We start from the raw sequence: 21823 nt of genomic DNA, 5'->3' as shown, positions 1-21823 counted from the left end.
TTTAACCCAATTAACTATTAAATATAATTGTTTGTAATGTGTGTGTTTTTAATTGTATCTAAGGCTAATCAGATCATTATTTTTTTTTACATTTTTACTTTTAACGTCCGCTACCTTCCGGTTTAAACGAATGACGTTTCTGTTTGGTTAACGCTGATTGGCCCACGCAGTTGCCAGTAAGGCGTCTCTTTGACCAATGAGGAACCTTGCGGCACGCCACCGCCTTTCGTTACGCCCCTATTCTCCCACACCGGTAGCTATCCATTGATTTGACAAGCGCTCCGAAGTTCCGAACCACTGTTTTGAACCAAAAGATTCCTTCAGGTTTCAAAGCTTCATGAAGCAGTGTTGCGAAAGCGCCAACCACTAGCACGTGTCCAGTCTTATATTTCTGGCTCCCGTGGTCACTCATTGATTCAATGAACGGTACAATGGCTGCATCGGTCAACAGGATCACGCTAGGCCCCCTCGTAGCTGCTATCGACCAAGGCACGAGTTCCACAAGGTTTCTGGTAAGTTGCATCTTGAGGACATGTTATCTAGTTGTGCTGTAGCTTACAGTACTAACGTTTGGTCGTAGAGAGACAGAAATCGAAGAGTCCTCCATGCCCTTGCCACCAAACGTGCGGATAAAGACACAGGAGGGGAGCCGGTTCAACAGGAGTTATTAATCAGCCGTTCAAATTGATAGTTTCTGATTCTGCTCAGTCTTTCGTACGATGACTGAACATTAGCTTTCTGGTTTACTTATTGCTAGAAAGTGTTTATGTGACCTCAACTGACAGGATATTTTCACACTAGGCGGGCGAGTGATCACGTTCAGATAGTGTTTGTTTTTCTCTTTTATATATGTAACTAGCTAATAATGTACGTTTTACTCAGTCAGATTTGGTTTAGATTGTGTCCATTAGATGACAAAGTTGAATATGAATGTGTCTTCATATTTAAAGAGGGTGTGTTTGACATTACACCGCGTAACAAACATTCCTCGTATTGTTAAAATGTTGTGGCGGGAGTGACTAAAAACTTGTGTAATAGCTGGAAGTTCGAGCTTTCACCATCACTATAAGACGACTGTAATAGTACAGTGAAATATAGCAGTTACATATTAGGTCCTGTGTTTTGGTATTTTGTCTCTAAAACATTACGTTTATGTATCTGTGATTGCGGTCTTTCTACAAAAGTTAAACGGGGGAGTTTAGAAGCAAATATTCATTGGTCAGACCATCTGCAAAGATGCCTACATAACTGACTCTAATGTCTTTAAACAACAGAGAGTTTGTGATTAAGGGCACATAAAAAATACTAGATGCACAAGCATTCCTTTCTTTCTTCTTTTAATTGTAGGTTTTTAATGCAAAAACAGCGGAGCTTCTCAGCCATCACCAGGTTGAGATTAAACAGAGCTTTCCTAGAGAGGGGTGAGTACTGTGTCCCTTCTGACCTGAGATAACACGTGCTGGTCCAATGGGGCATTGCATTATGCAATACAGTAATAGTACAACTCGTGATTTAAATATCAAGTTCATACTGAATGGATGAGCTGAATAGGATTTTTTCCATTCACTTGGATGATGATAATGTCAGCTGTACGCACTGTGCTGTATTTAGGATTCATGCCAATTTGATGTGTCTGGTCTGACTGAGAACGTTACAAAATGATTAATTGTCTGTCCTCAGGTGGGTGGAGGAGGATCCAAAAGAGATTCTTCAGTCTGTGTATGAGTGTATGGACAGGACCTGTGAGAAGCTGTCCCAGCTCAACATTGATATCTCAAACATAAAAGGTACCAGGACAAACTGATATTTCTCTTTTGCTTCTGCTGATAAACTTTTGTGGTTGTTTATTTTCATTTCTTCACTTTACGTATTTTATTTTGGCTGTAGCCATTGGGGTGACAAATCAGAGGGAAACCACCCTTGTTTGGGACAAGGAAACAGGGGAGCCACTTTACAATGCTATACGTAAGGAACTTTGTCTCTTCTGTATAAATAAATAACACTGAGAATTAGGGATGCATAACTATTAATTGCGATTAATCTATAGCATAATAACGTTTTTGTTTACATCATATAGCCTATGTGTGTGAACTGTATATAATAATTATGTATTTATAAATATATACACATGCGTAAAAAATATATTTATATATTTATGTATATGTATATAATTTCTAATTATAAATAATTATATTTTAATATACAAATGTATATATACACATGTAAACACGTGTGTCCATGTATCTATACAAAGTTCACACACACATATATGATGTAAACAAAAACTTATATTCTACTATAGATTAATTGCAATTAATTGTTATGCATCCCTACTCAGAATCTGCATTATATAAAAAAGAACCAAATAATTCACACTTTATTTGGATGATTTTAGTCTGGCTTGATCTCCGGACCCAGTCAACAGTAGAAAGACTCATCGACAAAACTCCAGGCAGGAACAAAAACCACCTTAAGGTAAGCCAGTGTCAGTGTCTCCTTGTAAACAGGACTGTATATAAGTGTATAGATAGATAGATGGATAGCAGTGTTTCCCGCAGCACTTTTCAGTTCGGGCGGCCCACCTAAGCTGGGATACCCTACCACCTTAAAGGCGCTCTAAGCGAATTGACGCGTTTTAGACCATAACATTTTTTTTGTTACATACAGCAAACATCTCCTCACTATCTGCTTGCTGCCTGTCCGCTGGTCAAACTGTAAAAAAAGGCGATCTCTGTAGACAGCCCAGGCTTCACAAACGGCAATAACAACATATTGGCCAAACCTAGCACCACAAACAAAACAAAACAAAAGCCGTTTCTCAATATGCGTTCTTGTCTGTACTTGTGTTCTTGTGGACTTGTGAAACGTCATCAGTCGCGGTCCATGTACTGTTCCAATTCAAAGTTCGCATCAAGCCCAAGTTCACATAAAATCCCTGGATGTGTTCTTGATCCGCCCATTTTATCGAGGATGCATCAGAGGAGACTTGTGTGGACTTATGACAGCAAAGTTTCCCAGAATGCATTTCGCGTCAGGAGTTCGTTCTTCCGAGTCTGAACTTGCAAGTTCGAACTACGAAGGACACAAGTCCGAGTTCGGCGTACTTGGTTTTGAGAAACGGCCAAAGTGTTCCAGCCAAGAAACGACACAAAGGTTTTGGGGGTGGGGGTTGGGTGCGTTCATGAAGGCTATGTCCACACGAAGCCGGTGCATTCCCTATCCGATCATTTTTTTTCCTTGCTCTAAAAAAATAATCCATAAACACGAAACCACTGAAACCGACTGAAAGCGGTGTAGTATATATGCCGGACCAGTATGGGGCGCTGTAATTCTGCCACAGATATACACTATACACGGAGGAGAAGAAGACTTTGAGCATGCGCATAACCAACGTATGGTGTTGTCCATTATCGCTTGTTGGTCACCACAATTGCATAGAAGCAATAGATTTTGCTGTAATAAAGCTAGTAGGCTGTAGTAGCTTCTGTAGCACGAACACAATCACGTAGTCCGCCGTTATTGTTTTTGCTGTTACGTGTGACGCTTCCGACACGTGATGTGATGACATTTTCGCTTCACAAAATATACGGATGGGCTGTACAGACGAAACCGCAAAGGTGTCGGTTTCAGATTTATCCACTTTAGGACCTGGTTTCAAAAAATAGCGGATTCAGTCTCCCAAAACGCCGGATCCGTGTGGATGAAACGCCAATACGATAACAAATTTATACGTATACAGTGATACGAGTCTCTGTGTGGACAGCCCCGAAAGCACGGAAGGGAGGGGGAGGAGTTAGCTACGCTCCGTCTGTTTGAAAACAATTCAAACGTCAACAAAAACTAATGTCTCGCAGATTCGCTTAGAGCGCCTTTAACAAGGTCGTCCCAAAAAAAATTTGCTGCACAAAAGGCCGTCAAGTGCATCTCAGAGAATAGCGTGGACGCACTTCACACTGCAAGCGGGCTCGATCCACATGGCCGAAATGAGAGAAAGACATGGTCCGTCAATGTCTGGAGGATAACTAGCCTGTTGATAAAACATTTAATTCATTAATAATCTAGTATGTGTTCATTTTCTGTCATAGTTTCTTCAAAATTGAGTTTTATTTGAGTGTTTTAAATAAAAATATTTTCATTGTGATGCGTACGCCCCGCCCCTTTTGATTGCCACACCCCCGGCCCGCCCACCTGCACAACACTACCACCTTAACTAACAAATTTTCTGCGGGAAACCCTGGATAGAGAGATAGATAGAGATTTTTAGACGTTACAAATTAAAAAAAATATATATATAAGTTGATCCAACTTTTACTTTTTAGTGAAATGTCTAAAGTGGACTATCCAATAAATTGTTAGCCAGTTTTTTGCTACATCTAAAGGAGATATATTACCTTTCATTTTAATACAACTTTTAAGTCTACTTGTAACTGGGCACAATTTATCATATCTTACTCAAAGTTGGCAAAATCAACTAATACCTGTTACTACTCCTTTCCCTAACAAAGCACAAGACTGGTCTCCCCATCAGCACATACTTCAGCGCAGTGAAGTTACGATGGTTGATGGATAATGTGGAAAAGGTCCATGAAGCTGTGCTCTCCCACAGGGCAATGTTTGGAACGGTTGACTCATGGCTTATCTGGGTAAGTGGCAGTAAAGTGATCATTAACTATCATTATAACATATTATTATACTATCATTATTATAACATCTTACTTGTAGTGCCTGACAGGTGGGAAGAAGGGAGGTGTTCACTGCACAGATGTGACCAATGCCAGCAGGACCATGCTCTTCAATATTCACACATTAGATTGGGATCCTGAGCTCTGCAAGTAAATACCTATTTGCATACATAGAGTATATATGAATAAATCTTTCGGGAGAAAAGCTAACTCTCATTTGAAGTTACTTCATTCTTATCATTAATTCACCCTTATGCCATGTATGTATATTATTTTAAACACAAACAAGATTTTTTTAGTTGAAATAATAGATTTCAGAAAGTGATTGTTCACTCTTTTTTTACTGCACTTTCATGGGTCTAAATAAATATATTTTTTGTTATATGAGACAATAAAAACAACCAAAAAATTAATTTCCAAAAGTCAACATATTTGCAACAGCTGAATGTCAAAAAAGACAAGCTACTCTTTTTCAGACTCTGAGAAACCCAAAATTTGAGGCAGGCATCATACTAAATTCAGCAAAATAATGATCTGTATACAAAATGTATACAGCACGTTTAATAATTACTCAAAAATCAAACATAGTTTTGATTTTAACGTGAACGTATATGACCGCTTCTGGAAGCAATGGTTTATTAGGGAGAGTTTTTTTTATGGCTAGAATACACCACACAACTTTTAAAATCTGAACACTTGTCGACTTGTATATGGTTATATATACATATACAGTGAGCGTATAACTTCAACATCAATGTAGTGAATTCCAGCCTTTCCTGTTTCTTAAGATATATTTGTATATTTGTAACATATATTTCTTAAATAGGTATTTTGATATACCAATGGAAATTCTGCCCAAAGTGAGAAGCTCTTCAGAAATTTATGGATTGATGGTAAGTGTTTTACTCCTAAGAGAAAATAAATTTACGTAATTCACTGTTAGGATTCTGTTGTAATAATTCTGTGTCACACTGCAGTAAAATGTGAAGTCCTACTTGGCTGCAATACATTTTTTTGGTTGCCGTGGAAGAGAGAAATGATCTTTGCTCCAGAGCTGTGTTTGTCAAACAGTAACCGTTTATCCATTGAACATTGGTAGATGTACATACCAGTGGCGGCCAGTGACTTCTCTTCCGAGAAGCGTAGAGGCTTAAATTCAAAATATGTGCTCAGTGTGTCATGTGAACCTATGTGCATCATGCGTCATGTCAAAATACATGCCTGCTGCAAATGCATCAAAAGGGTTTATATTAAAAGAGACGCTCACGTTCACAAAATACATGCAAGACTAAACTCCGATTACACATGAGATTGAGTATCTGGCAAGCATGAGCGTCTCTCTTATCATAAAACCCTTCAAACTGTCTGCATGTATTTTGACCTGACGCGTAATGCACACAGGTTTACCAAACGGGCTGAACACATATTTTGACATGACGTGCTGAATACATGTTGTGACGAGCCGTCATGGCCACCAATGCTACATACACAGAATTTCCAATGTGAAAAAATGCTTTGCATCCAAATTTGTACTTTGCTGTGCAGCACCCTTTGGAGATTTTAGTATGTCCCTGATTATATTTTGTGTCCTGTCATTTCTTTGGGCTGACTGGTAGAAAATCAGCTCTAGTCTGGTGAGTATTCTCTAGCTGTCCTTGTCTGGGACAACTCTGCTGTGTCATGCTGTCATCACAGAAGTTGGTACATTTCCAATATAGAGTTAACATGTTTTTAGTGTTTTGGTTGTAAATGGGTGTTATTGGAGATGTACCGGATGTTGCTCTTGGCTTATTGTTTTTCACTGTGTTTTGGCTTGACACCCGGTGTGCTGCCTATCCTTTCCAACAAGTTTCTTATTATAGACGGTTTCAGCAGCAACACCACCGCTTTTGTGGACCAAACGTAACTTCCGGTAGAGTCCTTTTTCAGTAGTTTATTTCTGATAACAAGCAACATAAATGACAAGTAAATTATCTTTATTCATATCATATCTAATGTGTATCAGCTACTACACTGAGCTAACGTTACTGTATAAAGTTAATGTATACAATGTCAGCCACAGATCCTTGATTTTTTGCCTGGCTGCAACACCTCTCCTCTTAACAGTGATCCATGTTTGCCATCTCCTCTCGTCTTTTGGAAACATTTTATTTTTCACCAGGTATTTAGTCACTAGCTAAACAAGCACAGACTGGAAGTTAAATAAGTTCAAGGCCCATAGCAGCGGCACTGCGCATGCGTTCATTGAAACCGTCTATGGTTCTCTTCTTTGTTGCCACTTTTTGTTCTTTATGGCTGATGATGCACCATCTTGAGTTGCAATAATGAAAATGACTATGCATAGTTACTTTGTTGTTGACACACTTGTAGGGTATTATTTCCTGTGTGTGACTTAAGCAATTTCTAGGGTATGTATAGAAAAGATATTTTACAACACTGCAGAAGATGATTTTGACATGCCAAAGATGCTCATATCCACTAGAAAGAATTATTATTATTATTATTAATCTGACTCAAGTATTTGAGTTTTGGCATTAAGCTGAGGGATGTATAATGCATGTTAAATATTATTAAATTCATTTGTATATGATTAAATTCGTCGGCTAATGATTTACTTTTTAATATTCTGATTTTATTTTTTACAGAAATCTGGGCCTTTAAGTGGTGTCCCCATATCAGGGGTAAGTTACTGTTTCTTACTGTCTTTCTTTTATTTAGCCAATGTCTCATAACATTTTAAATTGTGTGTTAAGTTATATATATACTAGTATACAGCTGAGCAGAAATGCAATTGTGTTAAAAAAATAGCAGTATGCTAATAAAAGTGAAGAAAATTGCAGAAATATAAATAGATTTTATTTCCTTATTTCAAATGAATTGAAAACGTTACACATTCAATTCCATATCAAAGCATTTACAAATTTACAAAGTCTTGTTCTTTAAAAGGGAAGCAAAGAAAATGATTAATCATTGTTTTTTTTTTAAAGTGTCAACATATTTCTCTTTAGACACTTAAAAATGAAAAAAAAAAAATAAGATTTAACTTCACTTCAAACTATTGAATTATTTATTTATATAGTTGCATAACTGTGTTGTTGATTACTGCTGCACATCTGTGTTAAATCTGTGCACATTCTGGCACCTAGAAAAGGATATTTCAGCCCAGGATCCACAGTTTGTAAATTTTTAGGTTTTGTTTCAGAAACTACATTTTTAATGTCACGCCACAAGTTTTCAATTGAGTAGAGATCAGGGAATTGAGCTGGATACTCCATAACCTTAATCCTTTCTGTCTGGAATCAAGACTTTGCCCTCTTGCTTGTGTGTTTGGGCTTGTTGTCTTGTTTAAACACCCATTTTAGGGGGCATTCAAGTGCAACATAATCTCTTCAAGTATTCTGATGTATTCAAACTGATCCATGCTCCCTTGTATACGATACATAGGCCCAACACGCTAGTATGAAAAAATTATTTTTGCACCATCATGCTTAACTGTCTTTACAGTGTAATGTGGCTTGAATTCAGTACCTGGGGGTCGCCTGAGGTTCTGTCGATAACCATGACCCCCAAAAAACAATTTTATTCTCATTAGGCCACAAAATGTTACAGCATGTTTCTTTGGGCCAGTTGATGTGATTCTGCACATGCCTTTTTTAACACTGGTGTTTCTTGCAAACTGATTCTCACAGTACTTTCAGATCATTTCAGATCATCTTTGATTTTTTTAGAGATGATAAATGGCTGAATCCTGACTATTACTCAATCGGTATTAACCATAGTTGCTTGTTTTCTCCCATGTGTTTCGGGTTTTTGTTGCCATTAAGGCATTTGATATGATTTTAGCTGAGCATCCTAAACTTTGCAGCATTTTTTTATACATTTTCCCCTCCCAAATCAACTTTTTAATCAAATTACGTTGTTCCACCGGCCAATAATTGGGATGGCTCATTTTTCTTAGAAATTCAGCAGCAGATATATTTCATAACAATATGTGAAACATTTGCTTCCCCTCTTTCTTAATAAATGACAAGATTTTTTCCACAGAATGAACTCATTTTCTAATGAAACTTCACACTGCTATTATTTTGATCACAGCCCTTTTAATAAATGAGTCAATTACTCAGAAGTAAAACAAGTAGTGTGGATATCATTACCAAGGGTCTGTTGTTTACAAAGTGGCAATGCTAACATTTTCATGCAATGGCCCCTTTAAAAATGACAGTGTCGTTCGAATTGCTTGCATTCGGCCACTTGAGTGTTTGCTTACATCACAGATCCTCTTCTGCTGGGTTAGACCCTGCTCAGAAGAGTGAATTTAGTCCCGTCAAACTGTGTTTCTGAACTAAAATCATTCCCAAGTTCCAGAACTAAAGTTTGAATGCCCCTATTGTGTCATGATATTTATTTTGTCGATATTGACCGTTAAGTTGACCTGTCTTTAAGTCCTCACAGAAATTCACAACTGCTCTCTGTAGTCGTTTTAAATTACCTTTACATCTGTTTACAGTGTCTTGGTGACCAGTCTGCTGCACTGGTTGGACAGATGTGCTTCAATGATGGACAAGCCAAAAATACGTATGTATAGTTTTGCTAATCTGTCTTCTATATGTTTCATACGTAGATTCTGTCGCTTTTTAACATCTAATGTGTCTACATACTAAAATGTTAATTGAGACAGAATTTTTGAGATGGTTATATATTTAGTTTTTTGATATTACCTTTTTTACAGTTATGGGACTGGATGTTTCCTACTGAAGAATGTAGGAACAAAGGTATTCGATTTACACACAGCTCACAAAATGCATTGTTTGTGTGTTTTTTTTTTATTTAACCTACCGTTGTTTTCTTTTCTTTTATGAAGCCTGTAATGTCGGACCATGGACTTTTGACAACCATCGCATATAAACTAGGGCGTGACAAGCCAGCCTGCTATGCACTAGAGGTAATGTTGTTAAATGTTGGCACTGTTTTTACATAACATAATTGTAATTTATTGTACATATACTGATCCTATACCAGTGTGTTTTTTCTTGATCATGAACTTGATAGAATATCTATACCTCTTTATAATAAACTATTGTGTATTTAGTGTTTGACACATAAAGACGACAAATGAATAAAAATATATAGGCGAGAGGATAATTCAGCAGCAAAATATTTTTAGAAAAAATTTCGGCCCCCTTTAGTGCGGAAATAATAAAAGTAAACTTAAGGTTTGTATTCTTATTAATACATTTGTGAGAAACAACTTTTTAATGGGGCAATAACATATGATAGATATGACAGGACAAGGCTGTTAATAATCTGTCACAAAAGTGTCACCATTTTAAAAAGCTCGAGTGCAGAGCAGCACAAACTGCTTATGCACATCCGGGTGCACAATGATGCGCTGGAGCAATGATAAGGGTCAAAGTGTTAGTGATGTCAATGATGCATAGTCCTCTCTACTTCACTGTGATTTAACAGACACCTGGTAACAACTAAGTGCTATCTTATTTTAAAAAATCAATAAACTCCAGCAAGACAAAGTCCTCCACAGAATCTTATCTACAGGTCGTTTAAAATCATATTAAAACTGAATTATCTTGGAGAGAGTATTAATGGGCTGACGGTTGATAAAGTCCACCACAGAACCTTATCTACAGATGATGTATAATAATATGAACATTGAACTATCATGGAGAGAGTTTTTCTGGGCTGTTGTGTGCAAATGCAGCACACTGTTTGAATCTTGAATGGTGTGACTGACAGCCGCAGCAAAGGGGGAAGAGTTTTCATAAACGTAAGGGGAATGGGTGTAGATTAAGTCAGGACTAAATCTAAGTTCTAAGTAAGGTCTTTATGAAGCAGTTTTGTATATTATATTGTATTTCTGTCAAGAGATCCTTGTAAAAGTTAATCATTGCTCCTTTAACACACACTGTATCGGATTTGGCTCTGTCCTATTATCCGGTTCTGCAAAAAATGCAGCATAGCTGATTCTGGTGCTGAGTATCCCTGTTTTTTACATGGCAATACTGTTGTTAGAACTGGCATTGTTTTCATTCCACCTCTAAAAACACAGAAAATGTGATTCAATTTTTCATAATCAAATTTTTAACTGCCAGCATTTTTGTGATTTTTCACAAAATGCCTTCCAGGAAAGTTTTCTTCTAAACGTATATAAACATATACATATATCAAATGAAAGAACAGACCCTCTGCTTTCAAACAAACTAACAAACAAACATATTTTTTTCTCTTCTTATAAACTTTTAAATATGGGTATTTTTTGTAAAAAAAAAAAAATGTTTAGCAAAAAGCTGATATAATTGCATTTTTATGAAGGAATTTAGTTAGCTATCAGATTCAGAACGATTATCAAAACATAAACGGAGTTTAAAAGTAATAAATAATTTTTGGCTTCAGTTTTTTATAAATTGTGTAAGTGCACAATCTAGTGGATAATCGCGATATTACAGATAACCATAAAAACTCATCAGGAGCACGTTTTTTCATGCAAATGTTTTATGCCAAGCTGCACTACTTCCTGAACTTCAGCCAGCTCCTTGTTTCCTGTCTGCCATTATTGGACAAACTGATTAATCCAGGTGTGCCTGATCTCAGTAGTCACAAACAAACTGATTAATCCAGCTGTGCCTGACCTCAGTAGTCACAACAACAATAATCAGACACACCTGGATTAATCAGTTTGTCCAATAATGGCAGACAGGAAACAAGGAGCTGGCTGAAGTTCAGGAAGTAGTGCAGCTGGGCATAAAGCCTATTGATGAGATTAGAGTTAATATTCTGTATCAAATCTTTGACACTTAAACATTAAACAATGTTCTTTTCTAGGGCTCTGTTGCCATTGCAGGGGCAGTTGTGCGCTGGCTAAAGGATAACCTTGGAATTATCCAGACCTCTGCAGAACTAGGTGTGTTTTTTTTAAATAATTTATACCCAATACAAAATCATTAACCCAGTTTTAAAATAATACATTATTTATAAACTCTTTCACCCCAGAAAAATTGGCTGCTGATGTTGGCACATCATATGGCTGTTATTTTGTCCCTGCGTTCTCTGGACTATATGCACCGTACTGGGAACCAAGTGCCAGAGGGTGAGTACCTGATCCATTTAAAAGATCATTTTCAGCTGACCTCTGTAAGTAACATAAAAACACTAAAGCATGAGTAGAAAAAGCATTGCATTATAGTTTTATTTAAAAAGTCCCATCGCACATTTTATCACACGAGAATGTGATATTAATACATTTTTCTTCCTCTAAGTCCACTTGGAATGCTGTATGTTAATAGATATGAAATTAACATTGAACCTATGCCTCTTACTTACAACAGAATCATCTGTGGTCTAACACAGTTCACCAATAGGAGTCATTTGGCTTTTGCAGCACTTGAAGCTGTCTGCTTCCAGACTCGAGAGGTATAATTTCTATGTCTACATGATATGCTCTTATTGGTTTATTGTTCAAAGTGGATTATAGTTAGCCACTGACTTCATTTCCTGACCACCCTGTTGAGGTGTATTTTATAGGGTTTATTTCACTGTACACAAAGATATTTTAATATTAACAAGATGCGTCACTGCTATTGCTATAAATAGGGGAAATCGCAATGCTCCATATTTTGGAGTCTTAATGATACAGGTGCCTTTCTAAAATTGTGTATGGCATGAATAAATCAGTGGTAATAAAAGTTACATTTGTTTCAGATTCTGGATGCAATGAACCAGGACAGTGGTATTGACCTGTCTCAGCTCCAGGTTGATGGAGGGATGACATCCAACCGTTTACTGATGCAGCTACAGGCCGACATACTGTGTATCCCAGTTGGTAAGAGGCGCTTAGAAAGGACACAGTATTATTAAATAAATGAATATACATTTGTAAATGAAGGTGTACATTTGTACATTTACTTTTGCTTGGAAAATGGCAGATATAGGATATAAATTATTTATTTACAGTAAAGCCGTCCATGCCTGAAACCACAGCTCTGGGGGCTGCCATGGCGGCAGGAGCAGCTGAAGGGGTTAATGTGTGGAGCCTGAACCCAGAAGATCTCACAGAGGTCACTTCAGAAAAATTTGAACCCCAGATCAACCCAGAGGGTAAAGGAAACTAAAATCCACCACAATGCAGCTCATATCTAATGTAAATTGTTGTAATATACCGTGATTTGTAACTTAAATCATTTATAACAGGGTTTAGTGTAATACTGACCTTTTGGAATCTTCCAGGCATTAACATTGTGTTGATGTGTGTAAAGATCTTTGCACGTTGTGTTCAAAATACACGTCTGTAATGTTTGCACGTTGAAAAATTAATACGACCTCATCTTGTGTCAATAATGATTACACACTGCCCCATGGATGAATTAATACGCATCGTATACAGTGTGCAAGATTTGTGTGGATGATGAATTTGTAGGATACGAATACAAAAAAAAAACGCATAGGCAAATTACGTACAACAGTGTGCAAAGATCTACAGAACTACTAGTTGGATAAGAGTTGGATTAGCGCCAACTATTTTGACTTTTTTTATACACAGAGAGTGAACTGCGATATGCTCGCTGGAAAAAAGCTGTTCAGAGGGCTATGAACTGGGAGACCACAGAGCCAGTCTGCAATGGAAATGGTGCGTGTGGATTTTCTTTCTTTCTTTTGACTCAATTGTCAATTTCCTCAACCTACTAAAAATTTCAATCAGTAACAAAAAAGTTGTGTTGTATCTAAATGAGTAAAATGCATGGCAGCTTTTGGAAAATCTGGAAAATGAACTGATCTCTTTTGCTTGGATTGTATGTTTTAATTGTAGCTTTCAGCAAAGATATTTATTATTAACAAAATGCGTAACTGCTATTGCTATGAATGGAGGACATTGCAAAGGCTAATATGGCCGCTCTTGTCCCGCCTCCCAGTAAAAAGAGCCAATCATCAATTAATAAAGAGAGATGATTCTTTGGGGGGAGGGGTCTATACAGATTTTTGCACAATTTAAGAAACAAAAAGTTTAAGAAACAAGAGTTATGGTACAGTTAATATATCAGGTTTAATTGTTGATTTCAGAACGTGATTCAAGAAATATCCGTCTTCCTCCATTCAAGTACTGTAGATAGGATATAACTGAAATAACTGCATGGAGTTGTTGCAAACATGGCTCTCTAGTGGCACATATTCAGGATTGGTTTCTCTCCACATGTGAAAAGGTGTATTCGACTTGTGATGGTGGTCAGACCGATCATTTTATGACATCAAAGTACTGAGTTGTCTGCTTTCAAATGTAAATCTTTCTGTGTAGCACTGCTTAAAGTCGACCCCACCCAAAATGATCAGCCACATCTGTTTAAAAAAACCTTTTACCATGCACGTGTCCCTTCGCGGTCTCTGTGAAGCCATATGTGTATTGAATGTTGTTTTAGCCGCAGGTAGCATCTCTGCATTTCTCCCTACAGTTTAGTTTGAAGTAGTCTAATCCAATGCTGGCTAAACGGCAACTGAATGATTGTCAGCGATTGCCACAGAATTAAAAACATTAACAAAGATACAGGCAGCATAGATTAGTGTATAAACTCAACCTGCCATTCTTTACAAACACAACACTGACTCTGCCGCATGGCCTTTTGAAGGAAACTAGTATTTTTATAGTTATGTGTGAATGGTGTCTTAAAGGAGCTGTATGTAACATTGACTTCTAGCTGTTGACCTTGGTACCACAGTCTAAATTTATAACACGGACACATTTAGGAGCGTGACTGACATGAGTTTATCTGCTCATTTTCACTTTGCAATGTTTTTTGTTTTCCACAAATTACAAGCCCACTAATTTTTTAAAACTCAATCTACGTCTTATTTGGGTGGTTGCGTCCACCGGAGGTTGCATTTAAGGGCCTGTGCGATCTTGAGTCTGCGCAGTAGCGATTTCGGGACCAGTCCTGCGCAGTAGTGAGCAGGAAGTAAACTCAAGGCTCCGCCCTCGCTCTCACAGAATGCACATATCACAGCTGTCAATCATGACGTCACAGCACCATTTTTATAGCATTAAATAACTAACTAAAAACAAACTTATTTTAAAAACAAACACTTTACATCAGCGTGATAAAAATTATGACAGAAACTAGCATAGGAGAAAAAAAAGATAATTGAAGTGTAATTAAAATGTTCAGTTTGTCTTAAGACCATAGACTGTAAAAAAAGATGGACGACGCCTGTTCGCTCTCTTCCATTGGTGAAAAGTGAAGCCGCCAGTGTCTCGATATGGCACTGACATCTTAGGTCTTGAGTCTGCGCAGTAGCGATTTCAGGACCAGTCCTGCGCAGTAGTGAGCAGGAAGTAAAGCCACGAAATCGAGACCCCGCCCTCGCTATCGCAGAATCACACGATATCACAGCTATCAATCATGACGTGACACCACCGTTTTTATATCATTAAATAACTAACTAAACACAAACTTATTTTAAAAACAAACATTTGAATTTACATCAGCACGATAAAAACTACAGTAAATGATAGAAACCAGCTGTAAGTGTAATTCATTTTTTTAGTTGGTCTCAAGTCCCATTGAATAACATGGGGAGGCGGGCTTTATGACCTATACTGGGACCAGTCACTGGGGGGCGATCGAGACGTTTTGGCTTCACTTTTCAGGGCTTGTGCCGCACGCTTGCTTAAGACCCATTGAATAATATAAGGAAAGCAGGGTTTATAACCTATACTAGGACCAGTCACTGGGGGGCAGCGAGACATTTTGGCTTCACTTTTCAGGGCTTGTGCAGAACGCTATATCAAAATACACTTGGGTGACCAGATTTTGGTCAAATCATCTTATTTGTTATTATATATGAATTAAAAAACTGGGACTGAATGTTTTCGTTTTTTTATTGTTGTGGGTTTGTGGAGAACAGAACACCAAAAAAAACGATACTGTTCATCGATACTGTGACAGTTTATTACGATTCAATACAAAATTAGTTTTTCCGCCAATGATTCAATTTTTGCCGATACATCGATCGCTTCTTCAATACGATCCGATACGATTAATTAATTTATTTTATATAGGTGCCTACTTACAAATGCAACCAAAATATATAACATGAACATTTAACTTTCTGATAATGGCACAATTTCTGTTCCAGTTGGAACATTTACAACAACAAACTGACAAAAATAAAAAATTAATTAAATAAAAATAGAATAAGTCACATCAGAATGTCACACAAAATCAAGGCTATGATGGCAACAGTCAGTCTTTTTTAGTATTTTGTGCCAAAATGTGCAAAAGTGACGATTACTGAGGTAGTTTATCAGTTAAATTCAAATGAAATTTATATAAAAAATAAAGCTGTTAAACTTAAGCATTTGATCTGTCACACAACATCAGCTCTATTATTCAAACAAGTGCTGCAGTGATCTCTCTTGAGAGGTTTTTCTTAAAAAAAAAAAAAAATCAACTGATCAACATGTCAGGAGGAGACAATATCACCTTTAGTGCTAAACACACGCTCGTCTTTTGTCTCTTTCGCTGTGTTTTCGCTGCTACAACCACGCATTCACTTGCTGACGCTAACAGATGAAAATAAACCAAAAAAACAACTTTGGCGGAAATGCATAGATGGACGTTATGTCAAGGAATGAGGACGTGGAGATTGTAAAAATAAAGGTACCTTAAATCGTTTTTTTTTTATGTGTGGCATCGGATCTTTAGAAATAAAATCAACGTATCGATCCATATCGACGTTGTTAGACTCCTAGAAAACAGCATTCCTTAATATCGAATACAAATATATTATAGTATTTATTAATTTATTTAGTAATGTCAAAACCTACATACAGCTCCGTTAATGGTAAAAACATTGTTGTGTGTGTGGACAGCACATTTGTTTATTTACTGGTAAAGGCGTTCTGGTAATTTGATGTTAATTTACAGCTTTTTTACACAATCATCCAGGTTAGTGTCATGTCTAAAAGAAAAAAGACCACAATTACAACCAGGTCCACAACAGTAGTTACAGATTGATGCAAATTTTGTAGTAATCGATAACCAGAGGTATTGACCCAGAATGTCCATGGTCAGAAAAAATTGATTACAAGAACACAAAGCTTGTCGGGTTTTTTCAGCAGCAGGGTACAAAGTCTTCCTCCTGGAGATCTACTTTATTGTAAAGTTACTGATTACCTGGTTCAGGTACAACTAAACTTTGCAATAACGGCAGATCTCAAGTTTTTTTATTGTTTCACAAAATCAGTAGTTACTTAATTGTACCACTTGTTTTCTTTTTCTTTTCACTCTATCTTGCGTGGCACGGACCCGGACAACCAACAGAGGAGACTAGTATCTTCAGTAGTGTACCCTTGGGCTTTTACATTCTGGGTAGCATGTTTATGTTAATTGGAGCAAAGTACATTGCAGGTCAGTGTGTGAGTGTATGGGAGTGACTGCGAGATGGTGAAAGAGATAGTTGCATGTTTTTGTGACCTTTTGTTTAAAGTCCATCGGTCTGAGCGAGAGTGGTGGTGAACATGAGCAAACGTCACATTGTAATGTTTCAGGATAACAACACGCATTAGTTCCCTTTATGTGCTGTGGTAGATGTCTTTTATTATGAATGAATGGCATAGACTACAGTAGCACTTCAGTTCTTTTGGGTCTGTAAGGAGGAAATTATAGAACAGGTCCCGTTCACGTGTGGTGGGATATACTTACGGCAGCCGGAAAATAAACATTTCACAGTTCCCATTTTTTAATCAATTGGAGAATGCTATGATGGCTGTAAATACGTAGCTTGGTTCGGTGAAAAAAGGTACCTGTTCTAAGTATCTCCCTGTCTGTCCCAAATTTGCTTTTGCTGTCACTATCACTTCTATTCAGTATTGGTTTTCACTTCTTCACAGTCCCCGTTCGTCTCTTTATCTTCATCTGTCAGGCTATCTTCAATATTTGCAAGCATGTTGATATATTTGACCTTTTTGTACTATTGGTTGAGTATAACAAAGTTTTTGCTCTTCTAACTTTTTGCTATAACAGGGCAGAAGTAGACTTGAACCCTTGGGAGATGAAGTCAGAAGAACAAAAGAGGGTCCATGGCTTACCCCTTCAAACTCGAGATGTGCCGTGACTTTGGGAGACTTCGTCTGGGTTGAAATGCATTCCAGCTGAAACAGAGGTTGTTAATGTTTCCCGCAGGCATGGTGTCTTTTCTGGCTTTTTAGCAGGATGTTTTATTGACCATATTTGATATAAGGACGATGAGCATGAGTCACCTGTACAGCATTACTGTAGTATCCCCACACTTCTTACCAGAAGGAACTTTACACTTTAAAATGTAAAGTTTTTTCTAGTATATTGTCTGTACAGTTTCTAATTCTAATGGAATTGTCGTTGATAAATTAATTTGCACAACTGAGAGCTGCTTACTTAGTCAAATTTTATTTTTTTCAGTAATGGTAACAGTCATAATAGTACTATTTAGTGCACTTTAAATAGGTCGGTTTCCAAGTCTAAAATGTATGTTTGTAAAATATCGTAAGTAAAAACGGCTTGCACTGACATATCTTAAAGGAGTAGTCCACATTAAAGATGGGGCACATTGACTTACCATAGTATTTTTTTTATATTTTTTTCCCCTACAATGACAAGTCAATGGACCCCATCTTTATAGTGGACTACTCCTTTAAATAATATCTGTGCCATATTTTTTTATCAAGACGTACACCATTAACGTTTTTGTAAAGTATATCTGTAAAAATTCGAATATAACCAAGGCCTAGTCCTGGTTTAATATAAACCCTGTCTGGGTATGGGACAGTACAATCTTATGTAAATAGTGTAATGTCGTTTCTCTTTAATAATTTAATTTACATTTATTTGTGGGAAAGGTTTGTCATTTTATTCGCAAAAATACTGTGAATAGAAATCAAAGTCAAGTTAACTAGTCCAAAACACTGTGGCCCCGCTAAATAGATGTTGCACTACTGCTTAGTTTAGCCGTTTTTTTACTTCTATGAGAGAGACCATTAAAAATTATGCCACATAAGCAGTGAGTCCATGAAGAAAGAATTACAAACAGGGTTTGTGTCATCTTATTTGGAGAAACATACTGTTTTGGTTTTAACTGTAAAGCATTTTGTCTTATGTTTGGTCATGGCACTGAAATTGCGCATGTTATTTACACTACTGTGCCGCTCAAGGAAGCTGTGATGAAGGATGTTAAAAAATATTAAAAAAAATTAAAAGTTCCCCGATTTTCTCTTTCTCCGACTTAATTTTGTATAATCAAATCTCATACGATCCATAACCAGGAAGAATTTATTAGGGGGAAATGATGAATTGTACATGTGTTTATTTGACAAACTTCTAATAATGCAATTGCCAATTTAATTGTTTTGTGAGCATTTTTATAATGTACTCTGAAAGGTACTTCCTTGATTTGCATTTGATTTGTATTTATGAATATTTGAAATGCACCATAACAAAAATGTTGTTTTACAAAAACGTACACAGTATTAAACTTCATTTGTTTTCCGCAGTGTTTGTGGCTTTGATTGTTGAACATTTGCAAAAAAAAAAAAATGAAGATCTTAAATGTGACATTAGGACGTTTGGCATTTCAAATTTTTCAAGTCAGATTAGTCAAAATGAAAATCTTCAAAATACATGAAGTTATTGGCCTGCGTAAAAGTGTAATCCCCTCACTTCAAAAAATAAAACCGTGACTTGTCCAACTTAAACTGTGAGTTGCCTTTTGGTAACATTCAGCCAAAGCTTTTAAGGAGCATTTTCCATATTGAGGCGAGTTGATAAAACTGCACTTTTATATTCAAAGGAAAGCCTTTGGCTTGAGTTGCAGAAGGCATGGGATAATATTACTGATTAAGTTCTGAGGAAAATACACTCACCTAAAGGATTATTAGGAACACCTGTTCAATTTCTCATTAATGCAATAATCTAATCAACCAATCACATGGCAGTTGCTTCAATGCATTTAGGGATGTGGTATTGGTCAAGACAATCTCCTAAACTCCAAACAGAATGTCAGAATGGGAAAGAAAGGTGATTTAAGCAATTTTGAACATGGCATGGTTGATTGTGCCAGACGGGCCGGTCTGAATATTTCACAATCTGCTCAGTTATTGTGTAGAACCATTTCTAGGGTTTACAGAGAAGACTGAAAAAATTTGCCTGGTCTGGTAAGTCTCGATTTGATATGATATGATATGATATGATATGGTACTTTATTGTCAGACAAATCTGAAATTTTTCTTGCATCACAGTATCCAGGTTTACAACAATTAACATTCGTTAAACAATGACATACACTTCACAGAGACACAAGAAACATTTTACATTACATACCCTTCTCCAATTACATCACATTCACAGTACTCTTGACTTTTGGTTAAGCGTCTTATTCAGTTCTAGGGTTGCCTGATACACAAAAGAATTTTTCAGCTTCACTTTGTTAAATTTCTGTATCTTCGGTTTGATGGTAGTAATTCAAATTCATTGTGCAGAACATGATTAGGATCAGTAACTATATTATTAGCCAGTCTCATTAGATTATTATAGTATGCTGAGACATTTCTGTTGAGACATTCAGATGGTGGAGTCAGAATTTGGTGTAAACCGATTGAGAACATGGATCCATTATGCCTTGTTACCACTGTGGGGGATGTTTTCTTGGCACACTTTAGGCCCCTTAGTGCCAATTGGCCATCGTTTAAATACCATTGCCTACCTGAGCATTGTTTCTGACCATGTCCATCCCTTAACGACCACCATGTACCCATCCTCTGATGGCTACTTCCAGCAGGATAATGCACCATGTCACAAAGCTTGAATCATTTCAAATTGGTTTCTCGAACATGACAATGAGTTCACTGTACTAAAATGGCCCCCACAGTCACCAGATCTCAACCCAATAGAGCATCTTTGGGATGTGGGGGAACGGGAGCTTCGTGCACTGAATGTGCATCCCACAAATCTCCATCAACTGCAAGATGCCATCCTATCAATATGAGCCAACATTTCTAAAGAATGCTTTTAGCACCTTGTTGAATCAATGCCACATAGAATTATAGGAATATTCAATTTTCTTAAAAGAAAAATCCAGATAATTTACTCACCACCATGTCATCCAAAATGTTGATGTCTTAATTTGTTCAGTCGAGAAGACATTATGTTTTTTGAGGAAAACATTGCAGGATTTTTCTAATTTTAATGGACTTTAATAGAGCCCAACACTTAACACTTAACTCAACACTTAAAAAATTTTTTTAACAGAGTTTCAAAGGACTCTAAACGATCCCAAACGAGGCATAAGGGTCTTATCTAGCAAAATGTTTGTCATTTTTGACAATAAAAATAACAAATATACACTTTTAAAGCACAACTTCTCGTCTAAATCCGGTCCAGCGCGACCTAGAGTAAATAGGTAGTGACGTAGGGAGGTCACGTGTTACATATATAAAACGCACATTTGCGGACCATTGTAAACAATAAACTGACACAAAGACATTAATTAGTATCAGTTGACATACAACAAGGTAGGAACGGTCCTCGTTCTCAAGACTTGTAAGCACTGGGGTGGAGTTTCGCGTTCGTCCTCTGTGACCTCTTGACGTCATGACGTATTGCGTGGGGTCACGTTGGCACATCACGACCAGATCTAAACGAGAAGTTGTGCTTTAAAAGTGTTTATTTGTTATTTTTATTGTCAAAAATGACAATCGTTTTGCTAGATAAGACCCTTATGCCTCGTTTGGGATCATTTAGAGTCCTTTGAAACTCCATTGAAAAAAACTGTTAAGTGTTGAGTTAAGTATTAAATGTTGGGCTCTATTAAAGTCCATTAAAATTAGAAAAATCCTGCAATGTTTTCCTCAAAAAACATAATTTCTTCTCGACTGAACAAAGAAAGACATCAACATTTTGGATGACATGGTGGGGAGTAAATTTTCTGGATTTTTCTTTTAAGAAAATGGAATATTCCTTTAAGGCAGTTCTGAAGGCGAAAGGGGGTCAAACACAGTATTAGTATGGTGTTCCTAATAATCCTTTAGGTGAGTGTATATTGAGAGAGATGTGCTTATGTTATTGGTGCAAAAGGTGGACATACCAAATATTAAAGTTAAAACAGTATAA

At 36.9% G+C, this 21823-nt stretch overlaps 1 protein-coding gene across 4 annotated transcripts; it reads left to right on the top strand.

The window, feature by feature from the left end:
• Positions 1–226: 226 nt before the first annotated feature.
• LOC135746105 (glycerol kinase) lies at positions 227–19208 on the top strand. 4 transcript variants are annotated; one of them, XM_065264604.2, is made up of 21 exons: positions 227–512; positions 1348–1421; positions 1681–1787; positions 1888–1965; positions 2396–2475; positions 4506–4643; positions 4723–4832; positions 5509–5575; positions 6299–6316; positions 7328–7363; positions 9190–9257; positions 9412–9454; positions 9544–9624; positions 11520–11598; positions 11688–11784; positions 12023–12107; positions 12396–12516; positions 12648–12791; positions 13234–13320; positions 17006–17092; positions 17708–19208. In XM_065264604.2, the coding sequence occupies exons 1-21, from the start codon at positions 420–422 to the stop codon at positions 17716–17718; spliced, it is 1704 nt and encodes a 567-aa protein (XP_065120676.1). In that variant the 5' UTR covers positions 227–419; the 3' UTR covers positions 17719–19208. The 4 variants fall into 4 exon arrangements, with proteins under 4 accessions (XP_065120676.1, XP_065120677.1, XP_065120678.1 ...); XM_065264605.2 differs by lacking the exon at positions 6299–6316 and having other exon boundaries at positions 228–512; XM_065264606.2 differs by lacking the exon at positions 17006–17092 and having other exon boundaries at positions 229–512.
• The last annotated feature ends 2615 nt before the right edge of the window (positions 19209–21823 follow it).

Source organism: Paramisgurnus dabryanus, chromosome 7, assembly GCF_030506205.2.
Source record: "Paramisgurnus dabryanus chromosome 7, PD_genome_1.1, whole genome shotgun sequence".
NCBI classification, from domain to species: domain Eukaryota; kingdom Metazoa; phylum Chordata; class Actinopteri; order Cypriniformes; family Cobitidae; genus Paramisgurnus; species Paramisgurnus dabryanus.
The sequence above is the reverse complement of the archived record's forward strand: the minus strand, read 5'-3'. Positions and strand labels throughout refer to the sequence as shown.

Bases quoted from the DNA above. Each gene is read 5' to 3' on its own strand.
- LOC135746105 (XM_065264604.2), top strand. From the start codon at position 420: ATGAACGGTACAATGGCTGCATCGGTCAACAGGATCACGCTAGGCCCC. The intron at 4,833-5,508 runs GTAAATACCTAT...TTTCTTAAATAG, and splicing joins TGGGATCCTGAGCTCTGCAA to GTATTTTGATATACCAATGG. The intron at 12,517-12,647 runs GTAAGAGGCGCT...ATTTATTTACAG, and splicing joins CATACTGTGTATCCCAGTTG to TAAAGCCGTCCATGCCTGAA.